Below are 13183 nucleotides of genomic sequence, written 5' to 3'. Positions count from 1 at the left end.
TCCAACAAACACCAAATTTCAACTGAGAGAGCAGTGTTCGCATCCCGTAAGGTTCTAAAGCCAAACCCTGTTCATTTTTCCTAAAGCTAACCACGTTCTCATTGTTGAAGGTAAAAAAATGTAATTTTGTGGTGTTGTACCGATGTAGTGCGTTTATTTTGGAAAGAGACTGTATGTAAATGTGAAATTTCCCGTGAAAATGGAAGTGTACCTTGAAAGAGGACTTGACACGGCGTCCCAGAACATCAACAACCAACACACCCAGGGTGCCTTGCACATCACATGTGGACGTGGAAAGTCCATGACCAAAACGTCAATATGTGACGAGGTTGGAGTGAGAATGTGTTGGACAAGTATAAAAATCTAGATATTGTCAACGATAATAATGTCCCGATGTCCCCAAAGGAGACGATAATAAAGTCCCAATGTCCTCAAACAAGATGATAATATTGTCCCAATGTCCTCAAACAAGATGATAATAAAGTCCCAATGTCCTCAAACGAGTACTTCCTAAGTAACATTGTCTTATTTTGTTACTTTTGCTAAAATTGGTCAAATTAGTTGCCATATCTATCTACAAACATTATTAATCATTAATAAACAAGATTCAACCATAAAATGTGATCAGGTTTTGGACCATGTCCACTTTTGTGTCGGGGTCGTCTGCAGACTGACTTGGCAGACATCGCTGCCGTCTTGTTTTTACCTGGGTTAGTGTATTGTGCTCATACTGCCACTAGATGGTGCAAAAAAAGTGTCCATGAATGAACACAACAAATCTAAGTTCAGTAGAATGAAGTATAAGGTCAAGTAAACCCAAAATGTAATGTCCTCACATGAGGACACAGGGTCTCAGAGGTGTATTACACGTTACATTTTAATGGCCAGGTGTCCAACATTTTGTGTATTTTTTCTTTAAGTATTTATGATTAAATACAATTTCTGATTCAAAGTTTCTAAAAATCTTATCTTCTAAAATCAACTTAGTAGTTCTTCTAGCCTCCATGAGGTAATGTTTGGTTTTAATGTGTGATGTTTGAGGCTGGTGTGGTGAACTGCAGAGGAGATTGAACAATCTGACAGAGTCTGGATGTCTGAGCTGGGTTTTATACTGCAGTGGTTTGATTGTTGATGAGGTTCAGCTGCTGCTGGCACTCAGGAGGATCGGCAGGAGGAGGGAACCAGGAGGCCACACCCAGCGGACACACAGAGACAGACTGAAAACAAACAGGAAATGCAAAGGAGATGCAAAGCTGAAACCCTGACAAGTTTTTAGTTTTGCTGCTTAAATGTCCTACAATATTTCCTGCGAACACATCCCAGGTGAAAGTCCGGTCTTTGTTGGACCACCCCTCCCGGCTCCTTATGTCATGTTGTCACTGGCAGCATTTCAAACTTGACAGTCACTGACAAACAGAAGTATTTGATGATGACTTTGGAGTGAGAACAGGCTGAATTGTCGGCACAGACCTCTGCTGACACGTGTGAAAGGTGTGGAGGGAGGAGGTTTAGAGTGCTGTTCAACCATCTGTCAAACACTCCTGATGGAGGGTAGTGTTCTCTGAGATACTCAGGATCTCTGCTGTAAAAAAAAAGAGGCTACGAAACCAGTATCTATAATCGTATAAGTCTATATGACGTCTCATTTTCTCTTCTCGCTCACACCCTCACACACTGTCTTTAAAGTGTGAGCGTTATCTGTAAATATGAGATGAAGCAGAACTGTTTTTTAGTCATCTGTGTCAGTTCCTCCTCTGCCTGTGTGCCACTGAAAAGGTCCATAATCATTTTGAAACTCACGTTAATCATCACCCAACTGCTGTAAAGCCCTTTGACAGCTGACTGTATGTGTGTGTGTGTGTGTGTTTGTGTGTTGCAGGGAGGTGTGGCCTGTGATCAGACTGACGTACTTCTAACAGGCAGGGAAAACACCTTCCATCCGTCTGCAGCCTCGAGCACATGATCTGCACCAACACACTGAATCACCCTGAGGACCTGTGTGGGGGGAACCCAGAGTCCTGGTCAGTCCTCAGGGGATCCAACACGTGGTCTGAGGACCTTTGAGAGGACTGGATAACTCAACACAGAAGGTAAGGGCTCATTTAGATTTATTTTTAACGTTCACAGTCTGATGATCAAACCACGTTAAATATCAGACGTGATGCGGGTTCCTCCTTCACTCAGTCTCACGCGGATGATTCACAGTAACAGAAATAAGAAGACGTTTTAATGAAAGAGCTTGACTGAGAGTTTGAAGGATGTCCTCGCCACAATGGACAAATTCATCCAAAACTGATTTAAAGAGTAAATCACCTTCAGCTGTTTTCTCGACACTGAGATTTAGTTTCCAGTCATTAAGCTTTATGTTTGGATGTTAATGACTGAAATGCATCTTGGGAGTCACATTTAACTTCTCTTTTGAATTTTTTTTGTAATCATCAACAACAGCCTAGTCACCAGAGGAAAATGTTGCCATCGTACGTTTCTATAAACCACGAATACATCACATTTGTCAGTTTCAGACGTAACATATCAGCGTTTCCAAAGTGACGTAGTATATGAGCAGTAGCTGTCATCAGAAGGTGGAGAGGATGGTAGATGGAGGACGGCATCTGCCAAACTGCCGACCACTGTTAGAGACCAACAAAAAACAAAACCAGTTGTGATTTCATGACCTGTAGCTCTTTTCCTAGCAGGGGTGGAGCTATGAAAAAGCAGGTATTTTTAAACCCAAACATCTTTTCTGACTGATAACCAAGTATTTTTTATGCCTAAACCGGGCTGTTCTCATAACATGTTCAAACATTTTCCTATGAAAAGTAACACACCAAATTTCGCACATATCCCACGTAATCATGGGCCAGTAATCTGTGCATATACTCTGGAAAGCTGCGATCATGTGACCAATACATTGCTGGGAGTAAAGAAGGAAGCAGGCCTCATCAGGAGGCAGGCTGTGGTAGTGGATGGTTCACAAATCACAGGACTTCCCCCCTGGAGGCTGTTATTCAGAACCCTGTGAATATTGAGTTATTTTAAGGTTCATCCTCACCATGTTACTTTTCCCAAACCGTTTAATCGCCTTTATTCGGGTCTGCGCAAGGTTTGGGGCAGGGAAGGTTTCTGATTGGATAGGGGGCGGGGCGGATGTTACGTGTTTACGTCTACCGGAAGAAAACACTGTAGTCCTCGCCCCAGATAACAAGATGCTTGACGACGCCGTTCTTAGTGCCTTTTTCTGGCTTGTTTTGCTTATATTCTTGAAGCAGCAGTACGACAACAACCTTGTTCTGCTAATGCTTCGTCTGTTGAGGAGGAGAAGGGAGGTAGAAGGTCGAAGAAGGGAGATAGAAGACCGTGCTGTGGCGAATGGAAACCGGTGAGTGCAACGAGTCTGACTGCTCTATCTCAGCCCGTTGCTATGCGCACTATATACGTCATCGCACCAGAAGGGCAAGGAAACGAGCATGCGCACAAAGACCGGAATGAGCTTAAAGAGGAATGAGTGTATACATGCACACAAAATTCTTTCATTTGGAATGACAAACAGAATAAACCACCCCCTTTAACCGGATTTAATTTTCAATCGGAATGACCGTTTACATGACCACTTTTAATCGGAATGGCCTTTCATTCCGATTAAAAGTGGAATTAAACTGTGCATGTAAACGTACTGACTGTCATCTGTGGGGTGCTAATTCTTAGGATATCATAAAAACCATTGTGTGAGGATACGTTGAACCTAACGCAAACTGTTTTTATAAACTGTTCGTACATTTTCGGACGACAAGTAATGCACCCAAATTCGTACATATCCGACATGTTTCGAAAGGCTGGTATCCCATTATCAATGCACTGATGGGTGTAAACAGGGAAGCAGTCCAGAGTGTTTGGAACTGAGTGAACTCTGAGTCATTCTTAGGTACACCCTTGCCATGTTTCTTTTCCTAAACCCAACCACAGTAACGTTACATAAAGGGCACTAATTCCTTGGATATCATGAGAACCACTGTATGAAGATATGTTGAACCTAACCTAGGCTGTTCTCATAAACTGTTCGTACATTTTCCTACAAAAAAGTAACACACCCAAATTCGTACGTATCCCATGTATTTTGAAAGGCTGTGATCATGTGAACAAAGCGCTGACGGGAGTAAACAAGGAGGCAGTCCCGAGTGGTCTTGAAGGGAGGCAGGTTGAGGTGGTGGATTTCCCCTGGGACTTTTCCTTTGAGACACGTTTGGAACTGTGTGAACTCTGAGTCATTTTTTAGGTAAACTCTTGCCATATTTCTTTTCTTAAACTTAATCACAGTAACGCTACCTTAACTACGTAACTTTACGTTAGACCGGAAGTGCCCCTAGATACAGCACTGGAGGCAGGACCCTGTTCATTCTTATGAAAGTTACTCAGTGGCAGTATGAAATTACCTAGATGATCGGTGCTGCTTCCACATCACTGGAACGGAATACAGAACTGTAAAAAAAAGATTTAATCTTGCAGCTCTTATAGACTTACCGAATGTTATTGGACTGAATGGATTAAATACTAATGGTGAAACAAGTCATTTCACGGGGGTTGTGATGCGGGCGGCTAAAGTCGTAGGATATCATATGAACTGTTGAGTGAGGACATGTTGAACATAACTACACGTTGACCACAGCATTGTTGAAATGTAAAGTTTAAATATGAAGTTTCAACATATCCATTACAAAATAACGTACAAATGTAATGTAGCCGTAGCTCACAGAAACATATAACGCCAACATTTATTTTGGCCATTTTGCTCCTTTGCGTCAGAAAACAATTTTTTCAAAGTTAACTTATGGTGGTGGACTTGCCATGTTACTTCTTCCATAGTATCTTTAATAGCCTAAACCTAACCTCCTTAACTTTACCTTAACTACACAGCTCAGGACGTTAACAACATTTCGTCATTGTGGGGCGCTAATAGAATATCATATGAACCACTGTATGAGGAGACTTTGACCCTAACCACAGCATTGTTGAAACGTTAAGTTTCAGCAAAAGTTTTTATCATACCCATCACATAATAATGAACAAATGTAATATAACATTTATTCTGGCCATTTGGTTGGCCATGAACGCAACACAGCCTCCCTGTTTTACTCCGTCAACCACCTTCTTCAAAAGGTATGTTGCGATACTTGGGCGTATTCGAAAACCTTTCAACCGTCTTTCATAATATTTAAACGTAGGTGTGTTTCTCCTTCCGACCAGACATACAGCCTTTCCTATTGGGCATGTATCTTTACCCCAGCCTTCAAACTGTTGGGCTAGTTGGTGTGTTTACAATGCACAGAGCTGACGGTTAACAGGCAAGAGGCTGCGTGTCACAGACTGCGAGAAAAACCCCAACTGAGACGCATATTCTGAAATGTCCAAAAAAAACCCCAGATAATATCAGCATATCTCACATGTCTTAATCGGGTAATGCTACACAGTATAACTATGAAAGCCGGACATGCAGCAAAGGGCCGCAGATTGAAATCAAGCCTGTGGTCACTGCGGTAAGGACACCTGCTCCACCCAATGAGCCACTGGGCACCCAGGTGGTGTATCACTGGGTGACATCTTCCTTCATCACCATGAACACACACATAGTAGTTTATTTCGACTTAATGCCAAATACACCGTCCTGCTGCCACAAATGATGCAAACATGGATCAATCCGCTGCTGAAAATAGTCCCCGACAAAGTTCCTGTGTTGTCTGTTAAAAACTTCAGTGAGCAGCTGTTTGAGGAAACTACTGATAAAACTATTTATGTATGTGTGTTTTTAAAGATTTTACATCTGATGACATTTAACCCCCGACTGTCTGTGGGCTGTCTGTGACACGTTGTCTGTTAAATGTGACTAATAACAGAAGTAAACAAGAATATTATGTTACTTTGATAAAAAGTACCATCCCTGCCTGCACACACGCACACATGCACACATACACACACACACATACATACTGTTGAGCAGATCATGTTGCAGCGCTGAGCTTTAATAATCTACATTACTGTTAATGTCAGTGTGGTTTTGAATGAGGTTTTCACTTCTGGTGCAGAGACTGCAGGTTACTTCTCTGTTGAGTGTGTCTGATGGTGAAATTTATGTCTTTGAATATATTCACTAATTTGAGGTGCTTGAGTCTTTTCTTTTCATACCACTGTCTAATCCACAACATTTATCCGACAGCTTTAGTTACTTTACAAATTAAAATCTTTGCAGGCAAACTGTAAAATAATAAAAGCACAACTGAAAGAATTAGTCCTTTAATCAGCTGGTTGATTGAGGAGAAGCTTCGCCTGTTGATACATGTATTGGTCGTTACAACAGAATAAAGCAGCTGTGAGTATTGTACAAAAGTTGGAAAGAAGCTGCTTTGTGTGTCTGGCTGAAAGTTTCCTGATTCACGACTTCCTGCTGCAGGCAGGTTGATATGTGACCACAGAGTTTACTTGCATCCTGTGCGGCGGTGGCTCAGCTACCTGTCTGTCACCTCCTGCTCCGTTACAACACTCACATGGAAGAGGTCCTTTTTTGCTAGACATTCCTTTTTATTTCTTTATCTTATTTAATATTTTAGTTTTTAAATTTGGTCCATTGCATCAATTCTCCATTAAAAGCTTGATGTGACGCCTGATAACTGCATTTGAGTTTTCTTTCGATACTTCATTTAAATAAATCTGAACCAGGGTTTGGTGCAGTTTGATCTTCCCCCCACTGGGTTGGGAGAGAGTTACTGCCCCAAGTAAAGGAGTTGAAGCATCTGCGGGCCTTGTTCACCAGTGAGGGGAAAGTACACAACCCTCACCTATGGTCATGAGCTTAAGATAGTGACACAAAGAATGAGATCGCAGATACAAGCGACAACTGGGCGGTAGCTGGGCTCAGCCTTAAGGCCCTGACACACCAAGCTGACGGTCGGCCGTCGACCAAAGTCGCGCCGTCGGTGAGCGTCTGTCGGCCTAGAGTTTGCACACTGTGCCACACCGTCGGCACTTTGGCATCGGCAAGTGAATCTACCTGTAGTGAAACCTCACTTCACTCAGCTGCCCCACAGACCCGCTGCTTCTTCACACTTTAACCTGAATAACAAACCGGAGCTAGCTGGGAGCGGCTAGCGGAGCGTTAGCCACAGCATGACCGGAGGGAAGCACAGCCAGTTAGCCTCCGCTAGTCTCTGAGCTAGCTCCGGCTCTCCGTTTGGATCCAACCGGAGCACCGAGCCCTGGTTTGTTATTCAGGTTAAAGTGGGAAGAAGCAGCGGGTTTATCGGGCAGCTGAGTGAAGTGGAGCCTGCGGAGGAAACACCGGGACCGTCTGGATGTAATAGTCCGTGGAGGTGCTGCGGTGCTCGGCTGCACAGATAGGAAACCCCTCGGCTGACAGGATGTACCACTCTCTCACTCCGCTCTCTCTCACGCAGGCGCAGAACGTACGTGCTACTTGGCCGTCGGATGTAGTCCGTGTAGTGTGTTCAAATGCAACTGACACAGGGCGACGTGAGGCGACGTAGACGACGCAACAGTTGGCTTTCGTCGCCGCTAGTTCTTTGATGTCAGTTTGGTGTGTCCGCACCTTTAGCGATATCCTGAATAATACCCATCCAGAGGGAGCTCGGAGTAGAGCTGCTGCCCCTTCACATTGAAAGGGGCCAGCTGATGTGGTTTGGTCGTCTTACCAGGATCCTCCTGGGCGCCTCCTGTTAGAGGGTTTCCCAGGCAAGTCCAACTGGTAGGAGGCCCCGGGGCAGACCCAGAACACACTGGAGGGATTATATATCTCATCTGGCCTGGGAACGCCTCGGGATCTCTCAGGAGGAGCTGGAAAGCGTTGCAGGGAAAAGGCACGTCTGGAGTGTTGTACTCAGCCTGCTGCCCCTGACCTGACCAGAAGCAAATGAACAGATGGATGACTTTGTTGGAAAGTCACGATAAGAAAAAGACTGACTTAAGATTGATTGGAATAAGTTTTATTACCTGTGACCTGACACCAAACCATCAAGGTCACGGGAGTGCGCACCAACATAGGCAAAACTGTCATGATTTTATTACAACATTGGAGATTTGTCTGTGACAGTTACATCACTTGAAATTTGTTTGGTGAAAGGGCAGCATCATCCAAAAGGGTTCACCAGTCCATGGATTGGTAGGCACATACAGCTTTCAGGATAAAAGGTTCAGGCACCAGGTTGTGAGAGTTAGAAAGCAAGACATGAGGCAACATCGACAATCTGACAGGGAACAGGAGCTGGTTTGTATACTGCCAGGCTGATGAGGGAAAACAGGAAGCAGCTGAGTATGTGGGCGTGAAAGTGGTTACTGCAGAGCATGAGGGAGTGGCTGGGTCTGACATGACTGGGAGTTGTGACAGGTGGGAAAGTCTCGGGGTATCTTGCGGATGGATGAAGAACGACACAGACAATAACCAGTTGATTCAAATGTTGCATCAGACAAAAACAAATACAAAAATCCGTCAGGTAAAATCACCAAAAGTTTTATAACTCTGGCAGAATAACCTGTCTCTCAGGTGATGAAGCACACAACAGTGTTTAAAGGTGGCTTTCCTTCTTACAGGCTGCTTCCTGTTTCCGTCCCGACCATCAGTCTGAACACAAGACATCCAAACCATAATCACAGCAGCTGCTGAGCATTCAGACTTCTCACCACACACAGTGAGCTCATTATCACACCTGCGACCTGCAACTGAACGGTGTTGAAGCTTTCTTTGCTGAACTTGTCTACTGTCTCTCAGCTGCAGGTTGAGCTCCTGATGATGCCTTCTTCCTCCAACTCCAGCTCTGTAGGAGCTGAGGAGGGGAAGCAGTGCATCCTCAATGACCCGATGGGACCCTTCACCGTCCTCTACATCCTCATCTTCATCATCAGTCTGCCTGGAATCCTGCTGTCTCTGTGGACCTTCATCCGCAGCCCCAGAGCCAAGGTAGGACGCTGTTTAGAAACATATTTGTCTTAATATGAGATATTATTTAGTTTTTAAACATATTTGTGTACGTGTTCATGCAGCAGAGCACCAGCGTTTACCTGGTCAACCTGCTGGTGGCCGACCTGCTGCTGCTGCTCGCTCTGCCCTTCAAGATCCTGAAGGACCTTGGGGCGGCACCGTGGAGCCTCATGGTGTTCCACTGCCAGGCCAGCGGCGTCACCATCTACATCAGCCTCTACGCATCCATCGCCTTTCTGGCCCTCATCATCACTGACCGCTACCTGCAGGTAGGGCTGAACACATCTTCATCACAGGGGCAGGTGATGACGATGTATCAGCTTCGTGAACGAATCATACTCTTAAACTGGACCCACATTGAGCCATCAAATAAGCGTTTAAGCAGAGAACACAGAAAGCTTTATCATCAATTTATCAGTTACAGGTGTCAGCTGCTTCAGCTAAAACTCAATGCAACAGAAATGATGATGTACATGAAGCATGAAGAGCTGAAAACATCAGATGTGTGTGGAGTGATGAGGAGACTGTAGCCTTCCTCGCATTAAAGCATAAAAAAACAGAACTATAATTCCATCGTGTTTTCTTCCGCATGGTTTTCCATCGTTACAGCTTTGTCTTGAGCTGTCTGAATCACCCCTTCTTCTTCTATCGTGGTCTACGGCACCAACTGGAGGGTTAGCTCCCACAGCTCGCGGATGTGGATAGAAACGTATACATTTGCATTGTCTTACGCAGACTTTCAGTAAATTAAAGTAAAAGTTCGATGGAAACGACAAATTTTATCAGTTTAATGAATTGCAACATTGTGTCTGATATGTCCTACAGATATAATGATAAACATTAATTAATTTATTAACAAAAAATTATGTAATTTGTGCAAATTTGACAGCACAAACCCATTTGCCAGAATACTTGCTGGCATTGTACATTTCTGTAAATCACAGGTATGTAACATTCCTATGTTATTATGTAGAAGATATGCTGAAACAAGTTTTCAGCATAAAAACCACTTGTTTATTTATAGAAAAAGATGTTTCGGCCTAAAAAAAATGGTTTTGGTTATCCAATCACTGTTGGAAATGCAGCTATCGGGGCTAAAAATGACCTGAGTTCGGTGGTGCAATCGCCATTGGAAATGTAGTGATTGCTGGTTAAAAAACCCTGCTTTTGGTGGCACAATTACCACAGAAAATACAGAAATGGCTCACTAAAGCACATGTAACATATCCGTGGTTTGCAGAAACATTCAGTGCCAACATTTTTATCTGTGTCTACCTCAACTGTTGCATCCAGAACCTTGACTTACTTTCCATCAGGTGATCGGATACATTTGCCGTTAGTGAAACAATATCTGGACTTTTTCTGAACCAAAGTTATACGTGGAAACAATGTGTTTGGTGTTGGTGTTCCTGATGGCTGACGGATCTCTTCTCCTGCAGGACTGCCAAACTCTGCGCTCTCTACGGCTCCAGGAGGTCGGCTTCGCCCGGCTGCTGTCGGTGGTCATCTGGCTGCTGCTGCTGCTCATCATGGTGCCCAACATGGCTCTGCCCATACAGCAAGTACAGGTACTGTAGTACTACTGATTAGAGAACTGCTGCAACTACTGCTATGACTACCACTACTTCTACTTCTACTGCTACTGTTGCTCAGCGTCAGTTCCTGCTCCAGGTCTGGTAAGGTGCTGTTGAATTGCTGCAGGTCTGTGTATAAATATGTCTGATACCTGGAGGTGACCCAAGGTGGCGCTCTAGTCGTAGCCGTACAGTTACACTGCTGCTACTTCTAGTTCTGCAGCTTCAACTGCTTTTCATCATTTATAATGAAAATCTATCTGCCAAATGTAACTATGAAACCTGTCTGTGCAGGAGCGGCGGTACCTCAGCTGTTCATCTCTGAAGAATGACATCGGCCTCCACTGGCACGCCCTGACCGTCTTCCTCTGCACAGCGTTGTTCCTCAACGCCTCTGTCGTCGTGCTCCTCTCCAGCGGCCTGGCTCTCAAAAGACTCCTGCGCAGCCGCAAAGACCCCAAACTCTGGGTTGACGCCCAGCAGGCAGCAGTGAGCCTGGCGGCCATGGTGTTGGCCTATATCCTCTGCTTCGTGCCTTACCACGTCGTCAGGACGCCGTACACGTTGGCCCAGACCAAAGTCATCACGGATTGCCACACCAAGAGGCAGCTGTTTCTAGGGAAGGAGTCGACGCTGCTGCTGAGCGTGCTCCACCTCTGCTTCGACCCCCTGCTCCTCTACCACCTCCACACACAGTTCAGACAGACGGTTCACAAGATGTTCCACTGCAGCAGGGAGCAGACAATCAGCGACACAGAGGAACAGGCTGCGGAGGAAATGATGGAACCTGCAACTTCCGTGCAGCAAGAGGACGCCATCTAACCACAGATGTTCTGTTCATATCTAACCCAGATATACACAAGACACATGGAACAAAGAATGATGCAGAAACTGAGACACAGGACATGTTAACTGTAGCTTAGCACAAAGACTGGGAGCATATGGAAACTGCTCGCCTGATGACACACCTTCAGCAGCTCCACATGGACAAAAAACTGTTTTTTAAAAGTTCGTTTATGCACCAAATCAATCTCATGACACCAGGACTCCTGAGAAACCTGAAATAATTTGAATCAAAGACTTTTAATAATTATTTAACTGCATTTATGATCCTTGTTCTGTGTTAAGTTGGTGTTGAGTTTCTGAGAATCTTTACATACAGTCCCAAATTTACATTGATTCGTGCTTGCTGATGCCATTAAAGTTTCTTTACATCTGTAATATTTGTAAAAACCAGAGTGAACAGACTCTCTGCTTATTTGAATTATGATGAGTTCAGACACATTATGTTGTTAAAATGAATAATAAATGGAGCTGAGAGTGTCATTCTGTGTTCAGGGCAGCAGGTGGCAGCAGTGACCAGTATTGATCCAGGTCAGGTTCACTGAGTTCTCCATCAGTTCCCTCAGTACTGTTTTTTTTATTCAGGATTCAAGACGTCATATGCAGAGTGAAAACACACCATACAATGAAATTCTTAATTACCAGTCTCCCTAAATAATAATAACAATGGAATAAAAGTTAGATTTAAAATATATACACACACATTCATGTACTCCTGTCCTTGTAAGGACCCCGTTGACATAATGCATTACCTGGCCCCTCACCCTACGGGACTGTTTGTTATTTATGAGGGGGGAGGGGTTGGTGCATAAAGGCTGAGGCTGTCAAATAATATATTTAAGCACTGGGGAAAGTTTTTTATTTTGGCCTAGGGGAGGGGCATAGAAATTTAAATGATTGGATTTTGTACTTACTTTTGTACTTTTATTTTACTGCAGATTTTAAAACCAAACGTGCCTTCTATACGTTGGTAATTTTTTAGATCTTAGTGTTAAATTTTTCTGATTTTTAAATAAAAGCGCAACTTTTGGCTTTTTTTTTTTTTTTTTTTTTTTTTTTAAGAAAACATGCCACAATGACGCCATGTATCATGGTCAGAAACTCTAAAAACAGAAATTATTGTTGGATATTCAAATTCCAGATTGTCCTTGGACACATCATGCGACACAAGCTTGTCAGAAAAAAACAAAACATAACCAGATCTGAGCTTAAAATAGTGATATTGCTATACAAGTGATGGTGATACTGTTTTTTCACCAAAAAATAAACTGTGTGCACGATAAGAGAAAAAACAAGGCTTTCTTCAACTCCGGGATTTCAACTTTTAACTTTCAAACTTCAAAGGGTTTTAAAGTTTTAAAAATATATATTATAACTAATTTATGGAGGAGGGAGGGTCATGCATTTTCCATCAGTCAGTCAGGGAGGCTCAAGGAAAAAATGTTGTAGCTTCGGGTAGGGTCAAAATCAAAAGAGCCACCTCCCTCTTCTGATAAGTAAAGAACAGTCTCTCGCTTTCTGTTCCCACAGTTCATCTTTAAATGGGAAAAGTAGCTTTTAGCTATGCTGCCCTGCAGATTGGGATCTGCTGCAGACTGGTTAGGGTCTTAGGGAGCTGGTCTATTCAGGTGTTTTTAGAAACAAATTGAAGGAGCTGAGGAGGGCGCATCAGGCTGTGGATGCTTTGACCAGCTATTTACCTTTATGTGATCCAGGATATGTTGACCCAACCCAGCCTCACTCCAACATTGTCAAATACTGGCGTTTGGTCAGTGACTTTCAGCGT

At 43.7% G+C, this 13183-nt stretch overlaps 1 protein-coding gene across 2 annotated transcripts; it reads left to right on the top strand.

Annotated features, from left to right (window-relative positions):
- The first annotated feature begins 1882 nt into the window (after nucleotides 1-1882).
- gpr171 (G protein-coupled receptor 171) lies at nucleotides 1883-12451 on the top strand. Of its 2 annotated transcripts, XM_033632106.2 has the most exons (6): nucleotides 1883-2090; nucleotides 8593-8690; nucleotides 8771-8959; nucleotides 9043-9249; nucleotides 10420-10548; nucleotides 10849-12451. In XM_033632106.2, the coding sequence occupies exons 3-6, from the start codon at nucleotides 8789-8791 to the stop codon at nucleotides 11374-11376; spliced, it is 1035 nt and encodes a 344-aa protein (XP_033487997.2). In that variant the 5' UTR covers nucleotides 1883-2090; nucleotides 8593-8690; nucleotides 8771-8788; the 3' UTR covers nucleotides 11377-12451. The 2 variants fall into 2 exon arrangements, with proteins under 2 accessions (XP_033487997.2, XP_033487998.2); XM_033632107.2 differs by lacking the exon at nucleotides 8593-8690.
- The last annotated feature ends 732 nt before the right edge of the window (nucleotides 12452-13183 follow it).

The sequence above is a fragment of the Epinephelus lanceolatus genome, chromosome 4 (genome assembly GCF_041903045.1).
Source record: "Epinephelus lanceolatus isolate andai-2023 chromosome 4, ASM4190304v1, whole genome shotgun sequence".
Taxonomy (NCBI): domain Eukaryota; kingdom Metazoa; phylum Chordata; class Actinopteri; order Perciformes; family Serranidae; genus Epinephelus; species Epinephelus lanceolatus.
This window is presented reverse-complemented; position numbering and strand designations above follow the sequence as displayed.